Here is a 13,230-nt window from a genome sequence, read left to right as displayed (position 1 = left end):
GAAAAGGAGGAAATACTGGAAACTATTCTTCCAACATCACACTGTGAGTGAAGAAAGAAGTAGAAATACTTGTTTAGGGCTTTAGAAACACACCAGTAAAAAGAAAAAAAAATGCTGATGATTTACATAGCCTTATGAACTCTAAATAACATAAAACTCATGAGCTAAAGTTTATCTTGATGTCTCTGTTGATTTTTTTTTTTCTTTTCCCTCCTTAGAACTTTTTTTAACAGAAGAAGATCAAAAGAAACTTCATGATTTTGAAGAGCAGTGTGTTGAGATGTATTTTAATGAAAAAGATGACAAATTCCATTCTGGGAGTGAAGAGAGAATTCGTGTCACTTTTGAAAGGTTCAGAAACTCTTTAATTATAACTGATTTTATGTCAGAGTGGGTTCTCTTAGTTATGTCTCTTACACATGGTCATTGTTCAATTTATGCTTGTCAAACAAGTAAGTTTAGTAATGGTTTTACATAATATATTGTGAGACAGTTCAGTTCTTAACTTCTAAGACTTCATGTAAGTCAGTCAGTCAGTCTCTTAACTGTTTTTTGACCCTTGTTACAGAGGGCAGAAAAGAGTTGGTGGAGAAAAGTTAAACTGTCTTAATTATTTTAAAACATGTTTCTTTCCATTAGTTTTGCTACGTTCTAAAAGTATATGGTATTTGTGTAGGTACAATAATGGTAATAGTAGTTTATGTGTATGTAGCTGAATACACAGTTTTGTGTTACTCTGATGGGGGAATAAATAGCCTATGGTACAAAAGTGTGTTTTAAAATCTTATATTTTTATTATAATAGGATTAGCACTTGATCCTTTTTTTTTTTTTTTTTTTTTGCGGTACGTGGGCCTCTCACTGCTGTGGCCTCTCCCGTTGCGGAGCACAGGCTCTGGACGCGCAGGCTCAGCGGCCATGGCTCACGGGCCCAGCCGGCTCCGCGGCATGTGGGATCTTCCCGGACCGGGGCACGAACCTATGTCCCCTCCATCGGCAGGCGGACTCTCAACCACTGCGCCACCAGGGAAGCCCTGATCCTTTTTTTTTAATATTTATTTATTTATTTATTTTTGGCCACGTTGGGTCTTAGTTGAGGCGTGCGGACTCAAGAGTGTGTGGGCTCAGTCGTTATGGTGCGTGGGCTCTCTAGTCATGGTGTGTGGGCTCCAGAGCTTGTGGGCTCAGTAGTTGCAGCACGCGGGCTTAGTTGCCCCACAGCACGTGGGATCTTAGTTACCTGACCAGGGATCGAACCCATGTTCCCTGCATTGGCAGGCGGATATTTCGAAACCATTAATTTTTAACATTTGTAAAACTCCTGTGTTTCCCTTACAGAGTGGAGCAGATGTCCATTCAGATTAAAGAAGTTGGAGATCGTGTCAACTATATCAAAAGATCATTACAATCATTAGATTCTCAAATTGGCCATTTGCAAGATCTTTCGGCCCTGACTGTAGATACATTAAAAACACTCACTGCCCAGAAAGCTTCAGAAGCTAGCAAAGTTCACAATGAAATCACACGAGAATTGAGCATTTCCAAACATTTGGCTCAAAACCTTATTGATGATGGTCCTGTAAGACCTTCTGTATGGAAAAAGCACAGTGTTGTAAATACACTTAGCTCCTCTCTTCCTCAAGGTGGTCTTGAAAGTAATAATCCTTTTCTTTGTAATATTTTTATGAAAGATGAAAAAGATTCCCAATTTAACATATCAGGTCAGGATTTACCTGTAATACCCCAGAGAAAAGAATTCAATTTTCCAGAGGCTGCTTCCTCTTGTGGTGCCTTATTCCCAAGTGCTGTCTCTCCTCCAGAACTGCGACAGAGACAACATGGAGTAGAAACCTTAAAAATGTTTAGTAAAAATCAAAAATCAGGCAGTTCGTCTAATAGCATACCACATTTATCATCCCCACCAACCAAATTTTTTGTTAGTACACCATCCCAGCCAAGTTGCAAAAGCCACTTGGAAACTATAACCAAAGATCAAGAAACTGTTTGTTCTAAAGCTGCAGAAGGAGATAATGTAGAATTTGGCGCATTCGTAGGTAAGTTTGGCAAACTGATATTTGTATATCAATATTATTTATTTTTTAATTATAATTATCACCTTAGAAATAAAAATAAATTGCTAATTAATAAAATCATGTACTTGTGTGACAAGTGGATTACCTTTTCATAGAGTATAGTTCTAAAAATTTTTTAAGGAGTCAGAAGTCGGGGAAGTAGGTTGAATTGGGCTATACTAGTTATATTAGCACATACCTCTTTGGTGCAACTTACTATAATAACAATTGTATGGAAAACTTATTTGGACTTTTTTTTTTTTTTTTTTCCTCCAATATGCGGGCCTCTCACTGTTGTGGCCTCTCCCGTTGCGGAGCACAGGCTCCGGATGCGCAGGCTCAGCGGCCATGGCTCACGGGCCCAGCTACTTTGTGGCATGTGGGATCTTCCCGGACCGGGGCACGAACCCGTGTCCCCTGCATCGGCAGGCGGACTCTCAACCATTGTGCCACCAGGGAAGCCCTGGGCTCTGTCTTTTGAATTTAAGCATAGTCTCTTGAATTTGATCAACTTTTGTTGAAAGAATTTGAGTGATGTGTAAGTGTTGCAAGACAAAGGTATAGGGGAGGCTAGAAGTAACTGGAAAAGAACAGTGTTTTATAAATAGGCTGACCATATAGTTTTTCATCCAAGCCAGTACGCTTTTGAGAGTGAAAGGGTATGTTACTGATATTTACATTAGGATAATAGGGAAAGCCAAGACTCTACTTGGAAAATGAGTATTTATGGTCAACCCATTTATATACCCAGAGAGTATATACCTAGAGATCATTTCAGAAAGGAATGATTCATTCTTATACCTCACCTCAAGTAAAATAAGGACTGAAAATATATTTATTTTGGCAATGATAACATGTTAATAACCTTGGTGAAAACTGTTTCAGTGAAGGAAGTGATAGAGGAAGAAGCCTGATTATAGTGAAATAAAGTACAAATGGGAGTGAATGTGGAGAGTGATGGGGGGGCGACTCAAAAGCTTGGCAATGAAGGCAGAAAGAAAGAAGTAATATTGTGGTTTGTATGTTTAAGGTTTTATTTGTTTTGTTTTTAATGATGATGTTTTGTTATTTAAATGTTGACATTATGCCACGTGGAAGGAAAAGATGAAGAGGGAATGCTTTGTAGAGCTAGCTAAGCCCCAAATATTTGTAGAATATAGTGTTCTAACAGCCTTCCTCTTAGATTATTAAAGATAAAAGTATTTAACAAAGAATTCTTAGAAAACAACTTGGGTTGTTCGTGGACATAACCAGAATGTTCCAAGGTTTGAAGAAGGCCCTCTGTCTCTTCAAGTTAGAATTTTTCCTTCAGGTGGCTTCCCAACCTTGTCTTTAACACTTATATGAGCCTTCCCAGCCTAGGAATTTACCTAGTCACAGAACATGTATAGAGATGGTTCACAGAATGTTATGTCCATGTAAAATTCTCCACATTAGGGCCAACCCCATGGATTATCTAGGTACTGAGCCTGCTGATCTCTACTGCTAGGCTATGTGAGTTCACTGTGGGTTTATAGAGACAACTTTTCCTACATAAAATCTATCCCAATTTATTTTTTAAAAACATATTTTAGTCTGTTTGTTAATATATTGCCACTGGTATGGATATGTAGATATAGATATCCATATGTTTGATGTCTATATTTATATGTAATATGTATATATGTATAATAATTATATATAATGCTTTTTTTATTGAGAGTAAAAATGACTGCTCCCCCTCTTCTAAATTTCAAGCAGTTTACTTCATATCACATGTTGGATTCTTTTAGGATCCTGTTACTGTAAACTTGAACTACTCATCTTCTCCAGCTTTTTGATACCTATTTTCAGTATTTATCAGGAAAGCTACAGGAAACTTCAGAGCCATCAAAACTACTCACAAGACAACATACGTCACTTGTTTGAATAGACTAGGCAATGACATTATTTTGATAGAACTAAAAAAAACAAGTATTTTTTGTTGTAATCTTTTCTTTTTTCTTTTTTAAGGACACAGAGATAGCATGGATTTACAGAGGTTTAAAGAAACGTCAAACAAGATAAAAGAAATATTATCCGTAAGTAAATCCTTATAGCAGTGCGATTATTTTGCTATTTTGGAGTTTAGTTCAAAATAGAATTAAACATATTTTTCAGGAAAAATACAGTGTTAGCAGAAACCATCATCAACATGAGAGTTCCAAATATTTGAAGCTTATACATAATTTGAAAAAAAGAAGAAACAGTTGAAGAATATGAAAAAATGTACAAATAGCTTGCATTTTTTAACTGAAGTTAAAAATCACCTATTTAATATTTCTCTTAAAAAATGCTTCTCCCTGTATGGTTTCCACAGACTACTCATTGAACTCAACTCTTTCCCAGGCCCCAAAATTCATTAGAATATAACCTTGCTTCTCAAGGACCCTGTGGTCTAGTAATAAAAAGCTGAATATGCCAGTAACTACAGTATCGCGTGCAAGTGTAAGCTGTTCAGTAAATGTTGGTTAAATGAGTTTTAAAGTATACAGAACAACTAGCAAAAAGGTGTGTTTCCTGGCTGAAAATTTTCAACTGTTGCTTTCATAAATTACCAATAACTAATTTGAGCTTTAAGGGTAATAACAGCTACATCGAGATAATTAGGAAGACCTGGAAAAGTGCTAAGCTTCTCCATCCCTTAAGAACTTAAGTTGTAGAAATGATCAAGTGATAAATATAACGGCAATAAAGTTTTTCCTAAAACTAGAGTCAAGGAAATGATAATGATATAATATAAGCTTTTATAAATGATTATTTCTCATATGATCTATAGTTAATTGTGAAATTGCTGTCAGGACATGTTACTTATTACCCTACATCTAAAAGGTAGACTCAAGTGCATTTTTTATAATATAAATGCCGACTTTTTTTGAGGGGGGGGGGGGTGCCGTGCCACTCAGCTTGCAAGATCTTAGTTCCCTGACCAGGGATTGAACCTGCGCCCTTGGTAGTAAAAGCACAGAGTCCTAACCACTGGACCGCCAGGAATTCCCCAACATTTGTATTTTTAATAGCATATATTTTGATTGAATTATTGTATGAAAGTGAATAATTTAATGTCTATTAACTAGATTTTGTTAACTTTGGATTTAATTGGTGACTATATGGAAATTGAGATGTAGTGATTCCATGAGGTCCCTTTCTTTCCATATTTGCCTTTAAGTTTGTATTTCTTAACTCAAATAAGACCATCAGAATGATGTAAGAAATAACGATTATGGAGTATTCAAAGATGCGTAAATATCAGGTAAAGTCTCTTTAGTACTTGTGGGAGTCAAAAAGTTAACTTAAAATATACATATACATTTAGATGGAGGAAGTAGGTAAGATAAACTTACCATAAGACTAATTTGCATGATGTATTCTAACCATTTTAATTCTGTGACATACTTCTAACGATCTGAATTTTCCATTATATATGATGCCTTACAGAGAAGAAGAGAACTAAATAAATAGGTTGAATGCATTTAGGTAGCATTAGCTGACACATGATGATGAAAAACAAGGGAAGAATAAATGAATGAGAAAAAGTAATAAGTAGAAAGAAGAACTGACAAAGCTCTACCAGAGTTGGTTTTATAATTCTTAAAATGTAGACGTGATATATCTACATTCCATATGGGGTTTTTCTTGAACAGGTTTTAACTGAAGTGGATTTTATAGTAAATGAAGTTTTTTATGGACCTTCGTAACTTTTAATAGAGTTTTTTTGTAATTTGGAATTATTTAAGTTTAATAAAATTTCTATCACACTCTCTTTCTCCTATATGCAGATACCCTTTAATTAAAAATATGGACCCAGTATGTTATATTACTCAATTGTAGAGTCCATTTATGTCAGTGTAAGAGAGCCCAATGCCTCTTATTTTAGTCCTTCCTTATAGTATAATTAGTTGTTCAAGAGAGATGTACGTGATAATTTGGGTAGTATATTTGTTCACTTTTTATTAGTGAAAGTAATTTTTTAAATGTTTAAATATTATAGTTGAGTACTTGGTATCCTAGAATTTTAGAGATATTTATTGATACCTTTTAGCAGTTAGTAATAAAACTTAGTAATAGGGGCATTAGTGCCTAAGTGGCATTTGACCCCAAGTTTGACTCTAAACCTGTACACTTCAATTTTAGCCAGGAAAATTCTGAGGGCTAGGAATGGATATGGAGAAAGTAAATCTTTGGAGTGATTATGACTTAGAGAATTGACATGACACCACAGTAAAAGGTTAGAACTGCTAACTAGCTGGAACTCTGAGAGTTGTTAAACTCATCATGTCAAAACCTCAAATTCACCGTCATCTCCCTTCTCAGCAGACATATTTCTTTTCCTCCTGTATTTCCTACCTCTGTTAATAGCATCAGCATCCTACCCTTCCAGTCAACAGCCAAGTCTACCTGGTTTTGCTTCCTAAATACTTTTTTAGTGCCTCTACTTTTCTCAATCCTTAGTTATAGTAGTTATAGTTACCCTGACTTAGGCTGTTAATTCTCTAATTTATATTTCATTGAACTTTTAAGGTATCTTTAACAAGGTGTCACAACAGTAGTTGAAGGAATTTGATGACACTCTGAGGGCATTTTGCTGTTGTGAAGCACTTGATATATGGTGGGAAATCATTTATAATGAATGGACATTTCCTAATGGTAAATGGTAGATGTTAGGGTTTCCCCACAGATTGCACCTTTTAACAATGAACCTATTAAATGAACTTAAAACAGGAGTATGCTGAAAATTTTTAAGTGAGCAAATAACTTCCTGGTAAAAACAAGAAGAAATAACAAGTTTCTGTGAGTGGGAAGAAAAGTGGTGGCTATGTTTTAAATTTAACAACTGTGAGTACTTTACTTAGAGGAAAAGAACTGTAATAATAGAATAATGAGCTCTAGCTCATGACGGTTAGAGGTTTTGAGTTCTTGAACATTTGTGGGTTATACATCCCTTTGAAAATTTAATGAAAACTACAGACCACCTTCCCAGGCAAATGCACATATACAAACTTTTTTCTTTTAAAGTATAGAGTTTTACAAATACCTTGGAGCCCACTCATCAGTCCCACACTAGAATTTCTATCAAAGACGGTTCTATGAAATTGATGTGTCATTGTATCAAAGAGTATATATGAAGGAAAATACTTAAGTAAAACAATCAAGAAATAGCTAGAACTGGTTCCAAAAGGAACAACTAAAATCAGAAAGGAAATCAGAGTTGCTTTGTGACAATAGGAAAAAGGTTAGCACTTTTTGCTTGGCTATATATCAATAAATCAGCTGTAATGTGAAGAATGTGAAACATCAAAGGTAGAAAAACTTAATTTTCTTGAGACGTTTAAGTTAAATTTATTTAATGAAAGTAATAGCTTATTGTGGTAGTAACATTTTAAAACTCATTGTTTCTGAGCGGTGGTAGAGGTTTGGAAATATTTTAAAGTTACATAGTAGTATGACCTGTGTATAGCTGAAAAAAAAAACAGGGTGAAGGTATCAGATCTTCTGCATTAGTTTAATGAATTTCGTTAGTTCATCTGGAAAAACGAATAGGTAAAAAGAAGAAAATGGGGGAGAATTAGTTGTTAGATTCTAAAATATCTATACAAGTGGTATAATTGAAACATGAATATTTAGTGAAACATTTTGGTGACTCCAAAATAACCCTTCTACAAATACAAATTTAATAAGAGTTGGATTAGAAATTGATGAGAAAAGGAATGCTTTGTCAGTAAACACACAGATTGGACAACTGGGTAGAAATTAGGAAACGTCTGTTTCATATCGCTTCATAAGCTCAGATGAATTCTGGATTTAAATATAAAAATTCAAAGTATAAACAAACTTAAGAAAATAGAAATATTAAGTCAGTAAAGCCAGGAGGGGTTTTAGAACAAATATTAAGGGAAGGATGAAAAGAGATGAGTACCTAAAAATATAAAAGCATAGATAAAACAAATATGAAAAAAATTGAAATTTGACAAATAATGACCAGATAGATCTTTGTTATACAAATAGCTTATACAAAGCAATAAGAAAGCTACCAAAACTCCCCAAAATAAATTTCCCCTCCACTTTTTTACTCTCCAAAGAAGAAAGTATTGCTGTTTCAATTTTAGTGTAAAATAGTTTTTTTCTTTTTAAGGTGAATTGATAAATGTTTTATTATTTTCCCTACAGTTTCCTATTTTCCTCCAATTTTTTAAATGAACTTGTATTGCTATGAAAAAGAACTCATTCAGATGGATTTATGAACAATAAGCAAGTAAGGTGTTTTGATGGCAGTTTTTGAAATTGACATTGAAGAAAATAACTGTAATTTGTAATATACCCCTTGGAATCCAGGTAGATTAAAGCATATTGAGCTAAATAGATCCAGAGGCTCTTATACTACTTAGAGCAATGATTTGAAATTTAGTTCAATTGTTTTAAAATTGTGTATATGTATAATATGCAGAATGATATTCCTTCTGAAAACACTCTGAAACATGTGAGTTCTCATGCTGGATTTACTGAGTGTCACAAAACTTCTGTTCCTCTTCATTCAGAGCAAGGTGAGTATTTTGACTTCATGAATTATGCTAACAAATATACTCATTTAAGCTTTACAGGTATTTTATGGACATCATTAAACTTTAAATGTATTTTATGTATGTCACACGCTTGAGCAGTGAATGTTGCAGAAGTAAGAAAATGACGATTCTGGTCCATCATTGTTGTTCTTAACCTTGAATAATACATAATCTGAATATTCTAATATTTTTCAACAGATTGTTTAGACTTAAAAGATGAAAGGCAAAGACTCACTTTTTACAAATATGCTGACTTTTTTACAAATGAATCGGTTGTATTTTAATCTGTATAGTCATTTCATCAACTTATTTTTCTGCTTTAACCTTTAAAAATAATTAATACATTTATTTGGTTCAAAATTAAAATACACACACAAGCACTTTGAAAATCAGTCTCAGTCTCACACCAACCCCATGTGTAACCACTGTTATTTTTGTTTTTTCTCTGGTTTCATGCTTATGTAGTCATGTGTGACAGTAGTCTTTTTTACTTGTTCATCTTTTACACAAAAGGTAGCATACCATACATGTTGTCCTGCACCTTTAATTTTTCATTTAAAAAGTTGGATGATCTGGAGATGTTTCCATATCATGCTTTTTTGGGATCATAGTTATATGCGTATAAATTTATTGTTATCTAACTTTTCAGTTATGTACATTTAATCTTTATAAGGTTCCTTAAGAAAAGCAGTACTTCCTTATTCCCCTCACCATCATTTCTCCTTTTATTCTCTTCAAGTTGGGTTTATTCCAGGAGTGCAAATTAGTTTAACATTCAAAAATATAAGGCATGATAGTAACAAATTAAAGAAGAAAATCATATGGTTATCTTAATAGCTGCAGAAAAGGCTGAATTTGATGAAATTCAACATCCATTCATGATTAAAACTCCTAGCAAAGTAAGTATAGAATGGAGTGTCCTTAATCTGAATAAAGGGTATCTAACAAAAACTTGCCACGGATACCATACTTCATAGTGAAATATTGAACACCTCAGAAGGAGAACAAGACAAGGATTCTATTTAACATTTTAGCCAAAGAAGAAAAGGAAGAAAAATAAATGGTAGAAGGGTTAGGAGGGAAGAAATAAAACTCACTATTTTTGGATAACATGGATATTATTTCTAAAGTTAGGATGCCTGTAATTTTATATCCTCGTATTTCAGTTTTAGGCAGTATCTATTGACCTCCCACTTAAAGAAGACAAGGATTGAGCTCTTCCCTACCGCAGTCCCCACCCCTCTCTATTCCCTAGCCCACATGCATGCACAGATGTCTTTACCCTGTCCCACCAGTGTAGTTATGTCATGATTTTGGTTAGATCAACACTGGATTCTCTGCTCTTTGAATAAATTTTTTCAAAATATTCAGTTTCATCATCTTGAAAAACTTTTGCCCAGAGTCCCCTAATATATCTCAATCTGCTCTTTTTGCCCTCTATACCTGGAATGTTCTAAGATTTCCTTTCACCGTTCATTCTTTCGTTCTAAGATTTCTCTTCACTGTTCTTTCTGAGGTTTTCCTTTATTGTATCATGAGGTTGTAAATTCTAAATTAATTTAAAATTTAACATCCTCACTTTTTTTGGAAAATAGGCTTAATTCTAAAGTTTGTTTAGCATAAACAAGCAAAATGTGACAAAAGTGGCATCTTAAATGGGGGGAAAGATGAACTATTTTTTTTCCATTACTGTAAAATGATGTTTAAGATTATTAATTGCAACATTGTTACAGCAAGAGATTGAAATCAGGCCAAATGTCCATCAATAGGAGTTTGGTTAAATAAAGTATTGTATATCCATTGTATGAAGTTCAGCATAATATCAAAGTAGAATAGAGAAATCCTCTGTGTACTGATACTGAAAGATCTCCAAGCTTAAATTTAAAAAACCAACAACAAAAAACCTGAGGATATATATATTATACTAGCATTTATGTTAAAAAAGAAGATTCAGGGGTATATATAGAAACACAAAATATCTTTGGAAGGATACAGAAGAAATTTGGGAACAGAGGAAGAGCAAGACACTTTTTTTCCCCATACTCTTTTATTTCATATTGCCTTTTCACAAAAATAAATTGAATAATTTTGATATCCTGTCAAGAGACCCGTGAGACTCATATAACTCTTACATTCATCAGTGTTGGGGAGAGGATAAGTTATCTTAGGTAAGTTATATTATGCCTCGAAACACTTTGTGTTTGGTTAGTTGGTATTAAAAAAAATTTGTTTTACTTGTATAACTTTTTTATTTTTTTAAATTTTCTTTTAGTGGAAAGTAACAGTAGAAGGCCATCTATAGAAGACAGTCATGAAGTAGATTCCAAAGCAGCTTTACTACCGGTTTGTACATTTCAATTAAACATATGCGTATTTAAAAATACTTACTTAGGGCTTCCTTGGTGGCGCAGTCATTGAGAGTTCGCCTGCCGATGCAGGGGACACGGGTTTGTGCCCCGGTCCGGGAAGATCCCACATGCCGCAGAGCGGCTGGGCCCGTGAGCCATGGCTGCTGAGCCTGCGTGTCCGGAGCCTGTGCTCCGCAACGGGAGAGGCCACAACAGTGAGAGGCCCGCGTATCGCAAAAAAAAAAAATTATTTATTAGATAAGAGCTAAAAGATGGTGATATTTTATCTGAGATTATATCTAGCTTTCAAAAAATTTTTAACATTAGAAAACTGACCTCAGTGCATAGTAGCAGTTATGGAAAAGAGTTTCTTCCTGTAGTGAATAGTCAGGAATTATTAAAGAAAAATGTGTGCAGAAGAAAGAAAGGTAGGAATCTCTGTTTGAATTGAAGCTAATGATATGAAATTATTCCCAGCCAACTGGAGTAATATTTGATTTTACAAACACTCTTTAAAAGCAGACTTTGGCAACCGAGACAAATAGCTTGGGAGAAAGCAAAAACAGTTGCTCCTTTCTAGTCAAGTATAGAAATTAGTGCTCATAATTATGATCCTGGATCATCAAGAACATATTAACTTGGCCCCATCCCCCTGGACTGAACGCTACACATGTACTCACACCCTCTTGCTTGCTCCCACCCTGGCAAGCAAGGCAACCATGAGAGCCTGGAGGTTCTTCAGAAGACAAAGAAGTCATTCAACCAGGTGTTATCAGCCCCAGGTGGGGCAAGCAAAGGTGATGGAGAAGATTCCAGGAAGCTGCCAGAGCAGGCAGGGGAGAAATCCCAGGTTGTGCATAGAACTGGGCACTATAAGTGGTTCAGTGTGCGAATGGGATGTGGATTCATTTCTGTGATAAACTGAAAGGGAAACCCCTTGGATATTCCAGTCAGTGTATTTGTACACCAGGTTTTTTTTTTTTTTTATCTTATCCTGTTAGAAGCCTTTGACCTGCTGCTGCTATTGTTACACTCATTTCCATCATCTAATGCAGAAAGGAAACAAGAGGATCTTCTAAGTCCATCAGATGCCCATTCTTTTTTTAAAAAAAATATTACTGTATTTTTATTCATCTCATTTATGCATGTTCCTTTGTTGTGGCGACAGCAAGGGGGTTGGGGGAGAGGAAACTTTCTTCACGCATGCACAAAGGTTGCAATGTTTACTGAAGATGATGGGAAAAATTTTTCGACACTCGCACCAGCTGAGGCCAGCCAGCAGTGAATCTTGGAAGTGAATTCCAGTGCCCATAACCGGCCCAGCATGGGGAGTGAGGAATCCATCCCCTCCCTGGCAGTCGTACCTTGCCCAGGAACATTTGAGAAAAGTGTTGCCCAGTCTGCAGTCTATGACCCTGAGCGGAGAAATGCTCACCAGGAGGATCGGGTCCAGCAAGGAGTTCCAGCCGCCCAGTGATCCCAGTTTGCCCTGCTCACTTGCCTGCCGGTTGTCCCAGATGCCCATTCTTTTTCTCTTCTTTTTTTTTTTTAAAAAAATATTTATGTATTTATTTGGCTGCGTTGGGTCTTAGTTGAGGCACGCGGGATCTTCATTGCAGCGTGCGGGCTCAGTAGTTGCGGCACTTGGGCTTAGTTGCCCTGTGGCATGTGGATCTTAGTTCCCCAACCAGGGATCGAATCCGCATCCCCTGCGTTGGAAGGCGCATTCTTAACCTCTGGACCACCAGGGAAGTCCCCCAGATGCCCATTCTTATTAAAACATTTTAGAAGCCTGAAGAAAAGAAAAAAAGAACATATTAACCATATTAACTTACAGTGTGCTATAAGGAGATAGATTGTATTATTAAAAATCATTTTATTAAAAAAATTATTTCAGTGGGAAGGGTGTTTAGTGAACTCAGAGTTTCACAGTAACAAATCCTCCTTTCTTGAAGGACTCATCCTGAACCTAAGCTGCACAGTTTTGCTACAAATAAGGTTCCATTGAAGATGACCTCACGATGCCAAATTACAAAACTTGTGGGAGCCAGCTTATACAAACATATTAGATCTCTGACAACTTGAGATAGTAGAATTATTGGTTACAGATTATAAGTCTGATTAAAGCCATTAAAAAGTATTATAAATATTTCTAAAAAAGAAAAGATATTACTCAGAAATACTGGAAAATTTGGGAAAAAATAAAAAATCTCAGGGGTTTCCGTGGTGGCGC

General features: G+C 35.4%; 1 protein-coding gene across 4 annotated transcripts in view; it reads left to right on the top strand.

Annotated features, from left to right (window-relative positions):
• TRPM7 (transient receptor potential cation channel subfamily M member 7) overlaps window positions 1–13,230 on the top strand; it is a 120,948-nt gene that overhangs the window by 88,437 nt on the left and 19,281 nt on the right. For all 4 annotated transcript variants that reach the window (XM_067746824.1, XM_067746830.1, XM_067746819.1 and 1 more), the window contains 5 exons: window positions 219–351; window positions 1,338–2,053; window positions 4,064–4,131; window positions 8,535–8,631; window positions 10,922–10,992. In XM_067746824.1, coding sequence (XP_067602925.1) covers window positions 219–351; window positions 1,338–2,053; window positions 4,064–4,131; window positions 8,535–8,631; window positions 10,922–10,992 — 1,085 coding nt within the window. The remainder of the gene's footprint in view (window positions 1–218; window positions 352–1,337; window positions 2,054–4,063; window positions 4,132–8,534; window positions 8,632–10,921; window positions 10,993–13,230) is intronic.

Source organism: Pseudorca crassidens, chromosome 1, assembly GCF_039906515.1.
Source record: "Pseudorca crassidens isolate mPseCra1 chromosome 1, mPseCra1.hap1, whole genome shotgun sequence".
Taxonomy (NCBI): domain Eukaryota; kingdom Metazoa; phylum Chordata; class Mammalia; order Artiodactyla; family Delphinidae; genus Pseudorca; species Pseudorca crassidens.
This window is presented reverse-complemented; position numbering and strand designations above follow the sequence as displayed.